This window comes from Labeo rohita, chromosome 4, assembly GCF_022985175.1.
Source record: "Labeo rohita strain BAU-BD-2019 chromosome 4, IGBB_LRoh.1.0, whole genome shotgun sequence".
Taxonomy (NCBI): domain Eukaryota; kingdom Metazoa; phylum Chordata; class Actinopteri; order Cypriniformes; family Cyprinidae; genus Labeo; species Labeo rohita.
The window spans coordinates 45,717,001-45,736,171 of record NC_066872.1 but is presented as its reverse complement, the minus strand read 5'-3'; the positions used below and the strand labels follow the sequence as shown (position 1 = coordinate 45,736,171).

The 19,171-nt window shown below is 36.2% G+C and overlaps 1 protein-coding gene and 1 non-coding gene across 2 annotated transcripts; one reads left to right on the top strand and one right to left on the bottom strand.

The window, feature by feature from the left end:
- Window positions 1-864: 864 nt before the first annotated feature.
- trnam-cau (transfer RNA methionine (anticodon CAU)) lies at window positions 865-936 on the bottom strand. The gene has a single exon. It is a non-coding gene; the product is annotated as a tRNA-Met (tRNA).
- Window positions 937-1,509: 573 nt separating this feature from the next.
- On the top strand, window positions 1,510-17,369 carry tbk1 (TANK-binding kinase 1). The gene is made up of 21 exons (XM_051107744.1): window positions 1,510-1,671; window positions 2,487-2,590; window positions 2,774-2,914; window positions 6,114-6,243; window positions 6,324-6,505; window positions 6,580-6,740; window positions 6,853-6,963; window positions 7,037-7,216; window positions 8,215-8,411; window positions 8,492-8,550; window positions 8,675-8,766; window positions 11,617-11,718; window positions 11,799-11,877; window positions 11,962-12,083; window positions 13,423-13,499; window positions 13,575-13,614; window positions 13,688-13,789; window positions 14,158-14,254; window positions 14,331-14,431; window positions 15,818-15,889; window positions 16,900-17,369. Exons 2-21 carry the CDS (start codon window positions 2,504-2,506, stop codon window positions 16,949-16,951), a joined length of 2,184 nt encoding a protein of 727 aa, XP_050963701.1. The 5' UTR covers window positions 1,510-1,671; window positions 2,487-2,503; the 3' UTR covers window positions 16,952-17,369.
- The last annotated feature ends 1,802 nt before the right edge of the window (window positions 17,370-19,171 follow it).

The window sequence follows — 19,171 nt, the reverse complement described above, 5'->3', positions numbered from 1 at the left end:
GCAGGTGAACGTGCTGTTCAAATTAATAACAGCTGTATGTATGCATGTACGCATCTATCTATAATTATAATAACAATGTGTATTTAATAATGACGCTTTAAAAAAAGTTAAATTGCCGAAACAAAATCCACATTACCAGCTGAAAATATAAAACCATGTTCATTTCAAACACGGTCTGATGATGAAGGTGATTTATTATTGGCAGTTCAAACAGGGAAGAACAAAAGAACTGTTTGACTCTGGGTGTGACTATGAACTATACGAGTCCTGCTTTAACCTCGATGAAAGCTGCTCTCTGACGCTGTTGTTCTATGCTAGTATTTATTGGAAAATAGTGAGCTCTGCCTTACTGCCCATCATAAACAAACGATCAATTCAAATGAAAAAGGGAGCATTTCTTGTACATCAAGAAAAAGTAATCAAATGTAATGAGTCACATTACTTTAGTAATTGAAAAAGTTACACTACTTATTACATTTTTAAATAGGGTAACGTGTAACCTGTAACCTACTACATTTCCAAAGTAACCTGCTCTTTACACACCTTCCCTTGTTTACATTTCTTGCTCAATTTAGGTTTTATTTTCCAAATGTGAAACATAAGCTAGTATAATGAAATGTAAGCGTTCGGTAGTAAATAACACAGCATAAGAAATTATTTTAAATTAACAGTGCGTTTCAATAAAAGTATAAAAAACTAAACGTGTAGTAAAATATAAACAATATATAAACCCACGGTTTAACAGTAGGCTACTAGAGTAAAAACGTCGGTTGTAGTTCTATGATTATTTCATTAAACATACGCTTCGTTCATATATATTGGATATTTATGTCATCGCTCGCAATTTGTTACAAAAACAAAAGTTAGCAGAGGATGGTTTCGATCCATCGACCTCTGGGTTATGGGCCCAGCACGCTTCCGCTGCGCCACTCTGCTCATGTCTGAACAGCGGCAATATCACCGCTTATCAATACAACACCCTTCTAATACATAAACACTTTCCGCCATATTAACTGTCAGGTTACAGAGCCACTAATATAATGATCACAAAACTTATATTATCTTGATGACTCATATTATATTTATATGACATATTTACATGTATACGTCTTAGATTTTTAAGAGTTCACTTCGCTTCTTCTGTCGTTACATCTGGGCTATTCGAACATTCGCTGCGCTGAGCAGCGCCCTCTACAAGTCTACTAAAATTATCACACCGCTAACCACAAAAACTGGAAATAACCTTTCTGTGGAAGAGCATCTGGTGCTATAATTAAAATATATATAGAAATAAAAAAAATGAAACAAAAAAGAAAAACAATTATTATTGATAAACAAATCCTATCCACGCAGTAGTTTTCTGTTCTCCTCTACTATGATATTTACGGTTGTGTATGGCTGTGTACGCAATGGAACACTAACATACTACTCAACGGACACAGTGTATATACTTTAAATAAATATATTATGTGAAACTATGCGCGATAAACGTTGTTAAGCCGTGGGCTGTAAACATATACTACTAACTGCGCACTAAAAAAACAAGCCCACAGCATACTGCAGAAGTAGTACGGGTAGTACGGCAGTATGGTATTGCGCACAGCCTGCGTGGTTAGGATTCTCTCATGTGATGAAAACACGGAAAACGGAAGAGACTTTCGTGCTCTCGGGGTGAGAAAATAAACATCAAACATTGACATAAAATGCATTGTACAATCCTCACACAGCGTTTATGTCATCTAATTCTTGTTCGTAATCTATTATTGCGGTTTTGACGTGATTAATCCAATGTTAGCCGTACCAATGCAATGTTTTGATTGAAGTGTATTTATTTGTTTATCGCATGGAAATAAATAAGCGCACGTTCGGTGCTGGATATTCGTCGGTTTCTTCATTCAAATCTCTCGCTCACGATAATACATTTCTTAATTCTCTCATGTATTTAATTTACTTTCAGTTTTACTCAGTTCGGTGTCATGAACATACGTAACGTTACAGATGTTCTGAACTGCACGATTCGGTCTCGCTTCTGCTTTTATGTCTTTATTAAGTGATTTTACTTTAGTTTCACGCAAAAATGGTGAAAGAATCACGCGATGATGCGGGAAATTCCCGCAGATCCGTGACGTCACGGCGAAACAATCCCGCAGCTGATTTCACAATATCCTCACTACAGTGTTCAAAACGGACGTTATCATCATATTAACTGCGATTGCAGTTGTGCTTTGTCAGTTTGGTTCTGTTCGGGAAACCGAAAGCTAGAGAGTTACGAAACAGAACAGCTGGGCTGCCATAGTATCAGGTGGTAATACCATGGTATCTGAAAAATATACCATAGTGCTATAATGTAACTTATAGTTAGTTGGTGAAGTTCTACTATGGGACTGACAGTGTTGATGCTGTTGTTTGTGTGTTTGATTGGTGTTTTCAGAATTTAGATTGAATCTTCTTGATCTTCATGAATATGTATGCTAATGTGTTTCCAGGTGAATCTACAGCCATCATGCAGAGTACGTCGAACTACCTGTGGATGATGTCTGACCTGCTGGGTCAGGGAGCCACAGCCAACGTGTACCGCGGTAGACACAAGGTATCCGTGTGCCTATGTTGGTATAACACTGTCCGTGCTTCATTTGCTTTGTGTTGTAAACTGCAGTAAACTGTAAACTGATTCAGTGACAGTGAATCTTTTAAATCTGTCTGCCAGAATGATTTGTTTACATTTTACACAACTGGTGTTCACTTATTCAGAGTTGAAAATCTGTGTCTGTAGAAAACCGGCGACCTCTATGCGGTCAAAGTGTTTAATAACCTGAGCTTCCTGCGTCCGCTGGACGTCCAGATGAGGGAGTTTGAGGTGCTGAAAAAACTCAACCACAAAAACATTGTGAAGCTCTTCGCCGTTGAGGAGGAGGTGAGACTGATGCAGTCTTTACAATCTTAACAGGAATAGTTTCCACAAAACTAAAAATGTGCTCACCCTCAGACTATCCAAGACGTAGATGAGTTTGTTTCTTCGTCAGATTTGTAGAAATGTAACATTCCATCACTGTCTCACCAATGGATGTGAATGGGTGCCGTCAGAATAATAGTCCAAACAGCTGATAAAAACACCACAATAATCCACAAGTAATCCACACCACTCCAGTCCATCAGTTCACATCTTGAGAAGACAAAAGCTGAAACAAATCCATTATTAAGACATTTTTAACTTAAATGCAAGTCCATAATTCATAATAATGCTTCCTCCAGTGAAAAAGTGGTTTGGTTTAAATCAGGAGAGAAATCTGCAGATCAAGCACCGCTTACAAGCAAGAACAGCTCTAAACAAATATGTGGGTGGATTTTGAAGTGAGAGACAACAGGAGATGGATTTTACACTGGAGGAAGCGTTATTATGTAACAGTGCATTAGTGCAATGTAAAAAAAAATAAATAAATCTAAGATTATTTGAGATTATTCTCAGAATATTTTGATTTTATTCTCAAAACATTTTGTTCTTGTAGTATTTTCACTTTATTCTCATAGTATTTCGACTTTATTTTTTAAGGTATTTCAACTTTATTCTCAAAATATTTTGACTTTATTTTTGTAGTATTTTAAATTTATTCTCATAATATTTTGACTTTATTCTCGTAATATTTCAACTTTATTCTTGTAGTATTTCAAATTTATTCTCGAAAAAATTTCAACTTTATTCTTTTAGTATTTTGACTTTATTCACATAATATTTTGACTTTGTTCTCCAAATATTTCAACTTTATTCTCATTATATTTTATCTTTATTCTCGAAGTATTACGGTTTTAATCTTGTAATCTTAGATTTTAAAATTTTTTATTTTTTATTTTTTTAAGATTTATTTTTTGGCCTTTTTCCTTTATTATGAAAGTACAGATCATAGCTGACAGGAAGAAAAGTGGGAGAGAGAAAAGGGGGCGGGATCAGGAAAGGTCCTCGAGCCGGGATTCGAACTTGGGAATTTTTTTTTTTAACGTGGCACTAAATCGTCGTCGTAATTATGGATTATGGACTCTAGTGTTGTCACGGTACCAAAATTTCAGTATTCGGTACCAATACCAGTGAAAATCCACGGTTCTCGGTACCAATTTCGGTACCAAATCAAAACACAGAAACATGAATTGAACAACACACTATTTTTATTTATAACAAACAAAAATAAAACAAAGTTTTGACTTGGAAGCTGGTATTTTGAGCTGAGGTGATGAAGCATTTGCTGGAATCCCCATTTTTCACTGTATAAACTGGCACTTAATCCATACATGTGAATTCAGCAACAGCTCGGTTCAGTTTTCTTGCCTTTTTGTCGTACTTCTGCTGCTCAAAAGCATCTGGAACCATTGTCTACTTAGGAGTTTGGTTCGTGGCCTTCTTCAGCCTGCAGCTGTAAAAGGAAAATATAATATACTTCAGTAAAACAATGGGCTGAGTCTGACTAAATGCAATATTAGATTGACACCAGCTAAACAGAACTTTATATATAACTTTTCAGTAAATAACAAACCTCAGCTTTTTATAACAAAGTTAGATAAGATTACTTATACTGAGTGTAAGATATCAATGTTACACAGACGGAAACTGTAGTATTAAAAACACTTTACAAAAAGATAACATTTAACATGACTTAATAAACAAGTGTTACATAGCAATTATTCTTCTTAATTTCAAAATGTATTCATGATTTATTTTAAATTAAAAGTTGTATCTGTTGACATTATTTCACGCACAATGAACAAACATGAACGATCAAATGTTTGTATAAAACAACATTCACACACATTAATTAATGTTCACTCACTGTAAATTGATGTTAGATAATATATTAAGTCATGTTAATGAATAGTATCTTTTACCAAACTATACAGGACTGTATTTGACTGTACTTTTATTTAATAAAACTGCGCAAACTATATTTCATAGCCTAGAACTGCTTTTCTGATGGACCGATTTTAAGGCATTAACCATACATTTGTACATTTGTTCTCTAACACACATATTTTAGCTACACGGGTAATTTAAAAGCCTCAGGTGTGTAAAAATAGTACACTATCATGTCCTGTTTTTTTTTTTTTTTTTTTTTTTTTTTTAAATGCTATAGGAGCATTAAACACTTAATAAAGAAGTTTATTCTAATTCTCGCATTAGCATTAGCCGCGCTTATGCTAACGATTAACTAAGCAAATGGCGATGTTTATTTAACGTATAATTTTTATAACAGAAGCTCTAAATATAAAATTAAATTAAAACTTACCTGCTTGAACTTTCATTAAATCTGGGTGTCGGTCTTTGAGGTGTTTTATTAAGTTCGATGTATGTCCTCCTTTTGAGAGAGAACTTCGATGACACCGTTTGCAAGTGGGTTTCTGATGATCTATGATGTTGCCCTTGTCATCAGTCGCAAATACAAAATATTTCCACACGTGGCTCCTTCCTCCTTTCTTTTCAACAAGCGGATTCAGAGCAGCCGCATCAGCAGCACCGCCGGTCGCCGTGTCTTTGTGCTTTTATGAAGAAGACGCAACTGCGCACTTTTCGCATATTGCAGCAAGAACCGGGTTGACCGGGTGCTCGGTACCACCGGTACTTAAGAAAACCTGGTACCGTAACATTTATTTTTTTTTAGTACCGACTTGGTACCGAAGTACCGGGTCTTTTGACAACACTAATGGACTCGTATTTTAGTTAAAAATGTATTGATGGATTTGATTCAGCTTTTGTCTGACTGGAGTGGTGTGGATTACTTGTGGATTATTGTGATGTTTTATATCAGCTGTTTGGACACTTATTCTGGCGGCACCCATTCACTGCAGAGGATCCACTGAAATGACGCATTTCTGATGAAAAAACAAACTTGCCAAAGCTGTTCCTTTAAAAAAAAAGTTTAGTTTCTGTTGTTTCATGGTGGTTTTGATTTTCTTCTTCTCTGTTTTTCTGAAGTTCTGCAAACTCTACTCTGTTTTACTTCCACAAACACATGCGATAACACCTGTAATACCTGTTTGCACCAAGCTGTGAACATCAAAGGTCACTGTTTTGTGTTCTTGTCATTCAGAAATATGATGGTAATTTGTTGAATGTTTATGTTGTGTGTCAGTCGAACACGCGTCATAAGGTATTGGTGATGGAGTATTGCCCATGTGGAAGTCTCTACACGGTTCTCGAGGAACCGACAAATGCCTACGGACTCCCGGAGGATGAGTTCCTTATCGTTCTGCAGGATGTTGGTAAGTTCTTCATTGGTTTATTTGATGTAAAAACATTCTTGAAATTGTTCAAATGTTTCTGACGCCGATGTTTGTGACAGTGGCGGGAATGAATCATCTGAGAGAGTATGGGATCGTCCATCGAGACATCAAGCCTGGGAACATCATGCGTGTGATCGGAGAAGACGGACGATCTGTCTATAAACTGACCGACTTCGGAGCGGCACGTGAGCTGGAAGACGACGAGCAGTTCGTGTCGCTTTACGGCACAGAGGAGTATCTGGTGAGCTGAGGATGATTGGAAATGTGATGTCCGTGTTTCACATCCCTCGCTGATTTCTCTGTATGTTTTTGCAGCATCCTGACATGTACGAGCGAGCCGTGCTTAGAAAAGACCACCAGAAGAAATATGGAGCCACGGTAGATCTGTGGAGCATCGGAGTCACGTTTTATCACGCCGCCACCGGCAGCCTGCCGTTCAGACCGTTCGAAGGCCCACGCAGGAACAAAGAAGTCATGTGAGTGCTGTCGAACACACTTCAGATTCTCATGTCTTAAAACCAGTAAGAGTTGAGTGAATTGTTACATCCCTAGATGCGATTGCTCATCTGATTGTTGTTGATCTGGCAGGTACAAGATCATCACAGAGAAGCCGCCCGGCGCGATCTCGGGCCATCAGAAGTTTGAGAACGGGAAGATCGAGTGGAGCTCAGAGATGCCCATCTCCTGCAGCCTCTCGAAGTGAGTGGAAGTCTCTGAGATGGTCTGATTCATTAAGAGAAACGTGTCTGATGTGTGTGTTTGTGTGTCTCAGGGGTCTGCAGAGTCTCCTCACTCCAGTGCTGGCCAACATCCTCGAAGCAGACCAGGAGAAATGCTGGGGCTTCGACCAGTTCTTTGCAGAGACCAGCGATATCTTACACCGCATCGTGGTTTACGTGTTCAGCCTGCAGCAGGCCACACTTCATCACGTCTACATACACAAATACAACACGTGAGCACGCATGTAACACACACACACGCGTTTGATCACGATAGAGCCTTTTTTTGCATTTCCACAGTTAATAACATCTAGCAAAACTTTTAATTTTTAAAAAACGTTACAGATTTATAAGACTATATTTTTTGTTTTAATAACTTACAGAGAACTGTTGCTTTTGACCTGTTTGTCTCTTCTGACAAACATATGGAAACCTGTTTCCACCATGGAATTAAAAACAAAAAAAATAGTGCTGTCAAATAATGCAATTAGTCACATCCAAAATAAAAGTTTTGATTATATAATATATGTATGTTTACTGTGTATATTTGTTATGTAAATATAAATACACACACATGCATGTATATTTTTTGAAAATATGTACATGTATTTATATATATATTTATATCCAGATAATTGATATTATAAATATTTTTAAATATATACATATGTGTGCATTTATATATACACAATAAATATACACAGTACACTCACATATATTATATAAACAAAAACTTTTATTTTGAATGCAATGAATCGTTTGACAGCACTACACAAAAGTAATTGTGATCTCTGCCATAATCCTGACTTTTTTATTTTTCGCATTTATCAAATGCTCAGAATTGGGAGATTCAAAAGTTGCAATTACCTTTTTAATTTTTTATTAACAGAATTGCGAGATGTAAACTCTGAAAAAAAAAGTCAGATTATTCACGCACATCTCACAGTTTTGTTTTAAATCTCACATTTTTTCCCTTAAATTTGAGATAAAATTGGTGGAAACAGGCTTCCATATTAAAATGATCTTGATAATGGGAATGCAAAAATTATATTTCTTGTAGATTTCATTCACCACTATCTACCTTGTTTTGCAGTGTATTCATTCTGCAGCTAACGTCATGCTAATTTAAAGATCACTAAAGCCGTATTTGTCTCCATTTATCCAGTTTGTTGATGATCTGTGTTTAGGTAACACTACTACATTCACAGTGTGATATTTATTCCCTGTTCAGGGCGAATCTCTTTCAGGAGCTGCTCTTCAGACGGACCAACATAACACCATCCCATCAGGACTTCCTGTACGAGGGCCGACACCTCGCCCTCGACCCCAACCGACAGGCTCAGACCTTCCCCAAGACCTCCAGAGAGAATCCCATCATGCTGCTGAGCAGAGACCCCGTCAACACCGTCGGCCTGCTGTTCGAGGACCGTGAGTCTGACGATGCTGACAGTCATGTGATGTTTGCTAATAATTTTTTGTTTGCTAATAACGATGGCCTGTGTTTGCAGCCAGCCCACCTAAAGTACAGCCGCGCTACGACCTGGATCTGGACGCCAGCTACGCCAAGGTAAGAAATGACTTCCTGTCTGCTTAGTGATTCAGAGCCGTGGAGCTGCAGCTTTTAGAGTCCCTTGGTCTGAGTTTGGTCAGAAATATAGATTTCAATCACTGTTGCTTGTGTTTCTGCTCAGACGTTCGCAGGTGACGTTGGATATCTGTGGAAGACGTCCGATTCTTTGCTTCTGTACCAGGAGCTGGTGAGGAAAGGCGTCCGAGGCCTGATGTAAGTTCATGAATCAAATGAAACTAAGCAAATCACACTGATGAATCGAGCTGAATTGATTCGCTTTTGTCTTCTGTAGAGCTGCTGTACAACAGAAATTGTTTCATAATTGAAATTGAACTGGATTGAAGCAAAATGAGCTGAATTGATTTGAATAATGACACTATTGACACTGTTTTTGAATCAACACTGAATTGAATCATTTTGGATGATTTTTTGGAGATGTTTTACAGCTGCAATTCAATTTGCTTCATAATTCAAATTGAGTTTTACAAAATTGACACTGATATTAAACCAAATCAAAACTGAACTGAACTGATCGGAATAATGATGCTATAGAACTAAAGTGAATCAACACTGAACTGAATCATTCTGGATTATGACTCAGATGTTTTACAGCTGCAATTAAATTTATTTCATAATTGATGAATTGTACAACTTTGACACCAATATTGAACTAAACTGAATCAAAACTGTACTGATCTGAATAATGACTCTATTTTCTTCTGTAGAGCTGCTTTACAGCTGATTGATATTTGTTTCATAACTGATTAAACATTGAACTGAATCAGTTTGAATCACTGAACTGAATCAAATTTGAACTAAATCGATCTGAATAGTGACACTACTATCTTGAGTAGGGATGGGTACCGAAATCCGGTACTTAATCGGTCCCGGTGCCTAATTATAAAAGACCGAAGTATCGATAAGCTCTGACGTTAACGGTTCTGCTGTCGGTACTGGAGAATTTTTAAAAATAAATTTCCTATTTATTATTGCTAAATAAACATTACCTAGCATATTTTACCTGACCAGCCTTTTGTAATTTGCGATAATATTCGTTATTCGCCTGCACTGCAGTTATTTGCAATCTCACGCACGAAATGTAGTCTGTTCCGCAGTACACGAGAGAGCTCGCGCTTATGGAGTATACGATGGCAGAGAGAGCCAAACGATCCAAAGCAGTGGTTCCCAAACTGGGGAGCCGTATTCAGCGCACACCACTCAATGTGTGATGCTCCGCTCAATATTCCGCTCTATGAATGTGCGTTCCGTTGAGTTGATCACGGCCCATATGAATGCTCCACTCGCTTACCGCTTATGCTCAGCGGAAATACAAAGACCGTTCAAATAACGCGCCGACAGAAAATTTCTATGTATACTTGTTCCTGTTTGCAATAGCAATGCTGTGCTGTAACATGCTATATTACTGCTGTACTGGACGACGCTGGTAAAATGACGCGACCCTCTCGTGACGGTATGCTCTGCTCACATGCTCTGATAATAATAGCTTTGTAGGACTATACATAATTTTGATAATTAGTCAAAAAAAAAAAAAAAATTATATCTGATTCTGTTTCATAGAACTGAATAAAATATTTTTTATTCAGTATATTTTTTTATTCAGTAATATTATTGAGTTAAATTAAAAAGTCTAACAAAACGACTATATTAATTAATAAAATAATAATTTATATATCCCTAGAATTTTATGAAAAAAAACAAAAACATTTTCAGGGTGATACAAGACCCCACTGTGATATTATCTCGCTTATTATACGGCTACTGCCACATATGTAAATAATTTAACACAAAATATGAATTTCATCATATTGTATTACCTCAAGACGACTCGCAGTACCCGCTGCAGCCGTCTGTTATCAGTTGTAGCGGTTTTTGTCGTAAAATAACAGACCACTAGATGGTGCAGTTGATATCAAAAATGAGAATTGCCCTTAGCCGAGTAAAATTATGAATGAATGACGCATAGACATAGTTCTGCTCTAAGCATGGACACGTTTTTGAAAGACAACAAGTGCCAGTAAAGTAAAGAAAATGTAAAGTAGATGATGAATCTACTTAAAAGATCGCAACTACAACAAAGAGAAGAAAATATGAGAAAATCTGTTTAAAAAAACAATGAATGCTGTTACATAGTACAAAAAAATAGTACATAGTAAAGTGACTAGTTTCTTGTTTAGTTTTTTTTTCAGTAAGTTGTCACACACTGAATTTTAATTATTATGTTTCAGATAAATCCTTCTGAAGTTGTGTTTATGTTTATGTGTAAATGTGGGGGTGGGGCTTGAATTTTTTCATTCTGCAAAAGGGGGGCCCGGCAGAAAAGGTTTGGGAACCACTGCTGTAAATCATTGTGTATTCATTTACAAGAAAATTGTGTTTATTTATTTGTTTTACAATCATTGGTTTTGTTTATGTAATAGATATTTGCTCAAACATTGGTGTTTGCTAAGCTATAGATAATTATTTTACATTTAAAAAATAAATTGTTATTTCTGTTCTTAATTTGTTTTGTTTTTTTAATGAAAAAAAACACAACAAAAAGTACCAATAAGAGTACCGTTAAAGTACCGAATCGATAAGTGGTATCGATAGAAGTAGTAATACCGTTAAAACCTTAACGATACCCATCGCTAATTTTGAGCTGCTTTACAGCTGAAATTGAATTCCTTTGATAACTGATGGATTTTTCAGCATTAACACTGTTGTTGAACTGAACTAATTGAACACTGAACTGAATCATTCTGAAGAATGACTCTGTTGTCTTCTGTAGTTTCTTTACAAATGAAATGAATGACATTAACACTCTTATTGAACTGATTTGATCTGACAGATCAATTTACAGCAGAAATTCATTTCATAAGTGAAACATTTGCAACATTAACACTGTAACTGAACTGACTGAACATTGAACTGAATCATTCAGAAGAAAGACCCTATTGTTTTTTGTAGAGCTGCTTTACAGCTTTTTTTTGCATCATTATCAGTTATTATCCTGTTTATTAGTGTAAAGCGGTCTGGAAGCTTCATATTAACGTTGTGTTTCAGCGAGCTGATCAGAGACGAGTACAGCGAGACGGCGCACAAGAAGACGGAAGTGATTCACATGTGTAACTACTGCAGCCAGACGCTGGAGCGAACTGAGCAGCTGTGAGTGATGCTTTAGTTCAGACAGAGCTTTAAATGAGATCACGTGAGATCTTCATGAGTTCCTTGTGTGTGTGTTTCAGGTGTGAGGTTCTGATGCAGAGCAACCTCCTGTCGGCAGAGCACGATGAGATCCGGGACATGAGGAAGAAGGTGATGCGGGTGAGATGCTGTTGATTCTCAGTGACTTAGGGAAGTTCGAAGCTCTTCGTGAAAGCACGTTCATCAAGTCTGATTTGTGTGCAGCTGTCCAGCTCTCTGGGCTCCATGGAACAAACGCTACAGGACATCAGCAGCATGTTCCTGCCGGGAGGAAGTCTGACCGACACGTGGACCCAGCAAGTGGGAACGCATCCGGAGGACAGGAAGTGAGTGTTAATGCTTCAGCGGGGCAACATACTGTTCATAACACGGCATAAAATCAGGTTCTTCCTCATTACATTTGTGTTGTTTTCCAGTACAAATATCTAAACTTCCTTAAATCAGAATGACTTACGATATTATGTTTTGTTGCATGAAAAAAATATCTAAATTAAGCATTCATTATTTTTCTGACCCCATTGGCAGATTTCTGTGACTCTGGACCACAGTCTTAGGTAGCCAGTCTTAAGTAGCACGGGTGCATGTGTAGCAATAGCCAACAATACATTGTATGGGTCAGAATTATCAATTTTTCTTTTATGCCACAAATCATTAGGATATTAAGTAAAGATCATGTTCCATGAAGATATTTTGTAAATTTCCTACCATAAAAATATCAAACTTAATTTTTGATTAGTAATATGCATTGCTAAGAACTTCATTTGGAAAACTTTAAAAGCTATTTTCTCAATATTTCGATTTTTTTTTTTTTTTTTTTTTTGCACCCTCAGATTTGAGATTTTAGTAGTTGTATCTCAGCCAAATATTGTCCTAACAAACTATACATCAATGGAAAGCTTATTTATTCAGCTTTCAGATGATGTATGAATCTCAATTTCAAAAAAATTACCCTTATGACAGGTTTTGTGGTCCAGGGTCACATTTGTCCTTGTTTTAAGCATAATTTTGATAATTTTTTTCTTTCTACATTTACTTTCTTTATTTGCTTCTCTGGTAAAATATGTTGAGTGCTTTGATGAATTTAGATATTTGTACTGGAAAAAAAGACAAAAAACAACATGTTACTTTAGTATCATTGAGATATTATTGTAGTTTTGGTTAATATCGAATTTATTTTTATGTTTATATTTTATATTTTTTTGTTTTATGTTAATTTAGATTTTTACTAATTTGGTTGTTTTGTCTTTATATTTATATTAGTTTTGTTAGTTTTAAATATGACTTCAATATGTTTCTATAGTTTTTTTTTTATTTCAGTACATTTTATTTATTTTACTTTTTTATTTATTTTAGCAGTACTATTTATTTAACTATTTATTACTATCTATTACTATTTAGTACTATTTATTTAAGTTAAACTAAATTGGCATTTGAAAAGTTTCCTTGGAAAATAGCGAAAATAAAATGAATTTACATTTTTTTTAATATTTTATTTTATTTCAGCTAGCATTTTTTTTGTTTCATGTAATGAAATGTTGTTATATGGTTTCAGTTTTAGTTTTTGTCAACTATAATAACCTTGACAAACATACAGAGGAAGGAACACATTTTATGCATGAACTTGAGTATCTGATTGCTGATTGTGTTTCTGTGTCTCTCAACTAGTGTGGAGAAGATCAAAGTTCTACTGGACGCCATCGGCACCATCTACCAGCAGTTCAAGAAGGACAAGGCCGAGAGACGTGAGTCTGAGAGCTTCTGAGATCCCATCAGCACTTGTTTGAGTTTCATTTGCTTGACTTGTGTTGTCTCCTCAGGTTTGCCTTATAATGAAGAACAAATCCACAAGTTTGACAAGTGAGTATCATGTGTGTTTACTGTAGCTGAAGAGCTGAACAGGTGTGATGACACGAATCTCTGCTTTCTGCAGGCAAAAGCTGGTTCTTCACGCCACCAAAGCGCGGGCGCTCTTCACAGACGAGTGCGCCATGAAATACCGCCTCTTCATCTCCAAGAGCGAGGAGTGGATGAAGTAAGAGTCTCTCGTTCTGCGGTCTAGAGCTCGGTGAAGCTCACCTGTGATCCAAACAGCCCGACTAGAAATGATCATTACAGTCATAAATGTTATTATTCAATCATGGATCTATTTAGCGATCATTATGTTTCATTATCGCTGAAATCGCTGTTTCAAGCTGCTTGAGTTCATGTTTTCAGTGTGAACTGGCTTTTACAGTGATTTTACAGCAGGTAAGTAACCGTAGTGAGATCCCTGTCACATGACCTCTCGTATAGAGCAGCGTCAGTGGCTCTTCTGCTGTGTTGCCATGGAAACTGTGTCCGAGATTCACTAGAGATCCGACAGATACACGCAGTGACTGATGAATGAACGTCTCCTTACAGGAAGTTCCATCACGTCCGGAAGCACCTCCTGTCTCTGACCGGACAGTTCAGCAGCATGGAACAGGAAGTGACCCTGCTTATGCAGCGCGTGTATAAAGTGAGTAAACAGGAAGTGCTGCGCATTTAGCTGTGCTGTAGTGGCACGCAGACGCTAACGGCTCTAATGTTTGCAGCTGCTGGAGCAGTTACCGCAGAAGATCGTGCCCATGACGTCCGGAGGAATCAAACCGCAGGCGTACCTCAGTCCCAACACGCTGGTGGAGATGACGCTGGGGTGAGAGACGAGCACACGTCTGCCGTCGCTGATTCACTCAGACTAGATCATTACAGACTAAAAGCATCATAACAGTAGATCAGCCTGCCAAGAGTTTGTTTTAGGGCCGTTGATTTAACACGTTAATTTGCTGTGGTTAATTGTGGAAAGAATAATGATTCATGCCTTTAACACAGCCTTCATATCCAGACCTGTCTGGCATCTTACAGTGATGCAGTTGCTGATGAACATGATGCAGGATGACAAATGACTGTGTGATGGAATGTAGTTATATAAGCCTAAAATTCAAGATATGAGGGCAAAAAATGCTTCTCTTATGTTTCTATTATAGGACATAGTTTAGTGCTATCACACAAGAGTGCAGTTCAGTAAATAAAAAATTAATATTGTGTTACATTTTAGACACATTTTAGTGCATTAGTGCCGGCCCCTTTTTCAGCGCAGTTGGCTTTGAAAATATTTGTCATTTTCATTCATTTTTCTGTGAAAAAAAGACAAAGGTACAATACTGAACTGAAAGAACAACAATCCCATGAACCATTGCAAATGATATAAATTAATCGAATTAAAGGGGATGGAAAATTAGAGAAATTATTGTTGAATGTGTATATAGAAACAGTATGTTTTACGTTTTTTTTTTCTTTCAAAATATGCATATATATTCAAATATTGAAGTGTTTTGAGAGCGTGAGAGTCTGAGTCGATTATAGTGTTGGTTTGGCGCGATTTGTTCGCTGCGACTCTCTGATTGGTGGAATTCTCTTTACAGCATGATGGGTAATGTAGTTTTTCACCAAGGATCCCGCTGTTAGATACGATTATTTAAAACATACTTTTAAATAATGCATGATGGCTTCAGCCAAATCAACCGTTGATTAACAACCTCAGAGCTCACAATATCTGTCCTTTAATGGTTTAAAAGTTAATTTTTTTTTAAACTTCCGGAGCCGACTGTTGCGTTTCATTGCTGAATGAATCCACGGTTTTGAATGATTCGAGTGAGCCAGTGATTCAGTGAATCGTTTGAATAAAAGACTGAATGACTCACTCATTAAAAGCGTGACTTGCCGCCACCTACTGGCGCTTTTACGTTTTTATTTAGAGCGCAATATAAAATTCATTTGATATTTCAGTACTCTTTTATTTTTAACAATAGCCATTTTATTATTATCATTATTCATGCAATGTGTTCAATCTAAATATTTCTTTTTATTAACAAAATTTGAATTGCTTTGACAGCCCTAGGTTTTTAGAAATTAGAGGAGAGTCATAAACAAGCAGAGCCAATGATAATCAGGAGTGTGTATTCTACTAACAAAAGGTACACAATGGGTTAAGCTATCCAGTGAAAATTCACCACCATAAACACATAATTCTGCTTAACAGGATGAAAAAGCTGAAGGAGGAGATGGAAGGAGTCGTGAAGGAGCTGGCGGAGAACAACCTGTTCCTGGAGAGGTGAAACTTTACATTTACATTTACATTTACATTTATTCATTTAGCAGACGCTTTTATCCAAAGTGACTTACAAATGGGGAATACATCAAACGATTTATCCTAAAGAGGCAAGACGACATAGGAAGTGCTCATAATACCATATACATAGCTTTACATGTATTTGGACTTCTATATTTTATATGGATTTCATTTATATGGATTTTATATTTCTTTATACAATGCAGATAGTTTTAAAGCAGCTTTGCAGTGACAAACAGTAAATTAACAGTGTAAATGTTACATTATTCATGTAATTTATATTTCATTTATACTCGCCACTGGAGGGCGCCCTCGTGCAGAAACTCCACAGGCCATACTTACTGGAGTAATAAGAAATGGTTTTGACTGATGAAAGGTGAAGGGAATTAACAAAACATTGTGACAGTATATGATTTATTTGTGTTTTCATTAGGATAACGCATGTTTATAATTCAATTAGAAACATCATAGCCTTTAGCGCTGTACAGAATGCTGTGAAATGATATCATTTGTGTCCCATTCTGTTATAAGAAGCCAAATCAGACACATAACGCGAGTTTGGAGTGAAATATGTTGTTTTCTTCATGTATTATTGTACTTTGACGCTGTACTAGGCAGTGATTGTAGAATCGAAGCTTTGAATCGTCGCAATCACTCGAAACGCCACACGCTGGTGACGCCTGCTGGTCAAAAGGTGCAAATGCAACAAAAACAAAACAAAAAAATAAAAAAAACCAAAGCATACATAAAAACAACTTTTAAAACCATTTTCAAATGTTTTATTGAAAGTATAATATATCTAATGCAATTAACAAATCATCAAATGCCATAAAATATTAAGTGTATGTATATTGTGTTCTTTTATTCATTTGAAGGGCTTGTCTAAACAAGCCAATAAGTGTATTATTGCGAGATACTGTGACAGCCTTAGTATTAATGATGCAAAATCCATCAGTGATGTCTTTGTAATGACAGTGGCGTTTGCGTTTCAGGTTCGGGACGCTGACGGTGGACGGCGGCATCAGGGCCGTGGATCGGATGTGACTTGCTCGACTCTCTTGGATCATCACAGCACAAATGACAAGCTCTGCTAGGTGTACATATGAAAATGGATGTAAATAATACACGTCTTTAATTTTACTTTATGCCATTATTTTAATCTTGCGTTAATTGTCTGAATGTGAACATCAAACTAGAGTAGCTCTTATAAGCCCAAAAACGTGATTTGAAAATTCTGTTCTCGTCATGAAAATGAAGTCTATTCATCATTATGATCGGGTAAGCATCTGTGCGGTTAGTAAACACTCCTGCGCGTGTGCTGGTGAATGTGGCTGAATGACTCTGATGGTTCATTGAAGCAAAAGTGTTTTCCTTCAGTGTAAATGAAAGCGCTTGAACTATTTATAGACATTAATGTTTGTTTCTGTAAATGAGTATAAAGAACAGCTGCGTTCTGATAAAACCTTTGTGTTTCTTGTTTCTCACACCTTCACACCACATCTCTACCCATAATGCGTTTGCTTCTGTTTACAGTGTATATATACATATATATATATATATATATATATATATATATATATATATATATATATATATATATATATATATATCATACATCGCGTTTACACAGAACAATGAAACGTAGCGCACTGGAATGGAAAAGCGCGTCCTGTGTGAAGTATTGTCCTCTCTGCATCTCTGATGATACAGTTATCAGTCGCCATGACAACAGACACAAAAGCACAATCTCCGTTCAGCTGCTGTTGCCAAGGCAACACCCTCAGACAACAGCTTCAGCGTGACAAGCATCCACTAACAGACGTGTAGAACGTGACGCTCATTTACATACACATTCACTAAAGTCAAAACGGATAAATAGACTATATACATCAGGATAATTACCTCAGTTTATCTAGAGTTACCAGCCACCAGAGGGCGCTGCGGGTGCGTCGTAATATCTTCATAATGATAGTAAACACGCTCTTCTACATTGGGGAGCAGGCGATGAAAACGCTTTAAAAACACGTTAAATAATGTATCAATGATAATACATACATATATATGATACATAGCAGAGATGACAAGATAATTAGCTAACTAATCATTTAATGTAATAATATAATGTTATATTATGCAGAAATGTTTGTGTAAAAGATGGCTTAATTCACTGGCTCAATATGAAATCAGTTTCCCAGGTGAAAAACATAAACAATAAACATTCGAAATAATGTACCGAATATTCAATATGAATGAATATTGTACTAATTGTGATGAATGATAGTACGAATCTCCTGCTACAGCAATGAGTCAAAAAGACAGACCAAGAGCTGAATGAGAGAGAACTTAAAAGAAGACAAGCAACATGGATTGAAGATTTATAATAATAATAATAATAATAATAATAATAATAACAATAAATTAATTCGTGTTTTATTACATATTTTTGTAGTTATTCGTCGTGTTTCTATGCTATTATAGTACGACGATCTAATTAATTACATTTTTTCTTTGTTAAATATAGTACAATAATAATAAATAATACATGATATATATAAACTAAAACAAAAACTCTTGCACAATTACATTTGCAGAAAGCAAACTCTGTGGTCAAAATCAGCCTAAAGTGCAAAATAATAAGCCTAATCATGGATAATAAAGATTCCACAAGCATAAACAAAATATAACATAAACTACTACGATAATATTTGTTAAGTACAGTTTTATTTATTACGTTCTCATATTTATTATTTTTTGTGATATGTGTTTGTAACGTCATAATTTTGTTATAATGTATTACTGCTTTGATCTGTTTGCTATTTGCAATTGTTGCTATTTACCGATTTTCATAGTGTGATTTTGTACAAAAAAGAGTCAATTTGATCCTCAAACATCATTATAATTATTAATTATAATACTAATATATGTGACCCTGGACCACAAAACCAGTCATAAGTAGCCCGTTTTTTTGTAGCAGTAGACAACAATACATTGTATGGGTCAAAATTATCGATTTTTCTTCTATGCCAAAAATCATTGGGATATTAAGTAAAGATCATGTTCCATGAAGGTTTTCATCTAGTCACCTTATAATATAATATAATATAATATTTGGCTCAGTACAAAAACAATACAAACCAATGTTTTATAACTCGCATATGAATAATTTAGAGCTCAATCAAACTGCCGCGTCACGGATTGACTCTGATTTTCATACACTGACTGGAGTGCGCGCGCGTCCGCGGGTTTGATGAGTGCGTGCGCGCA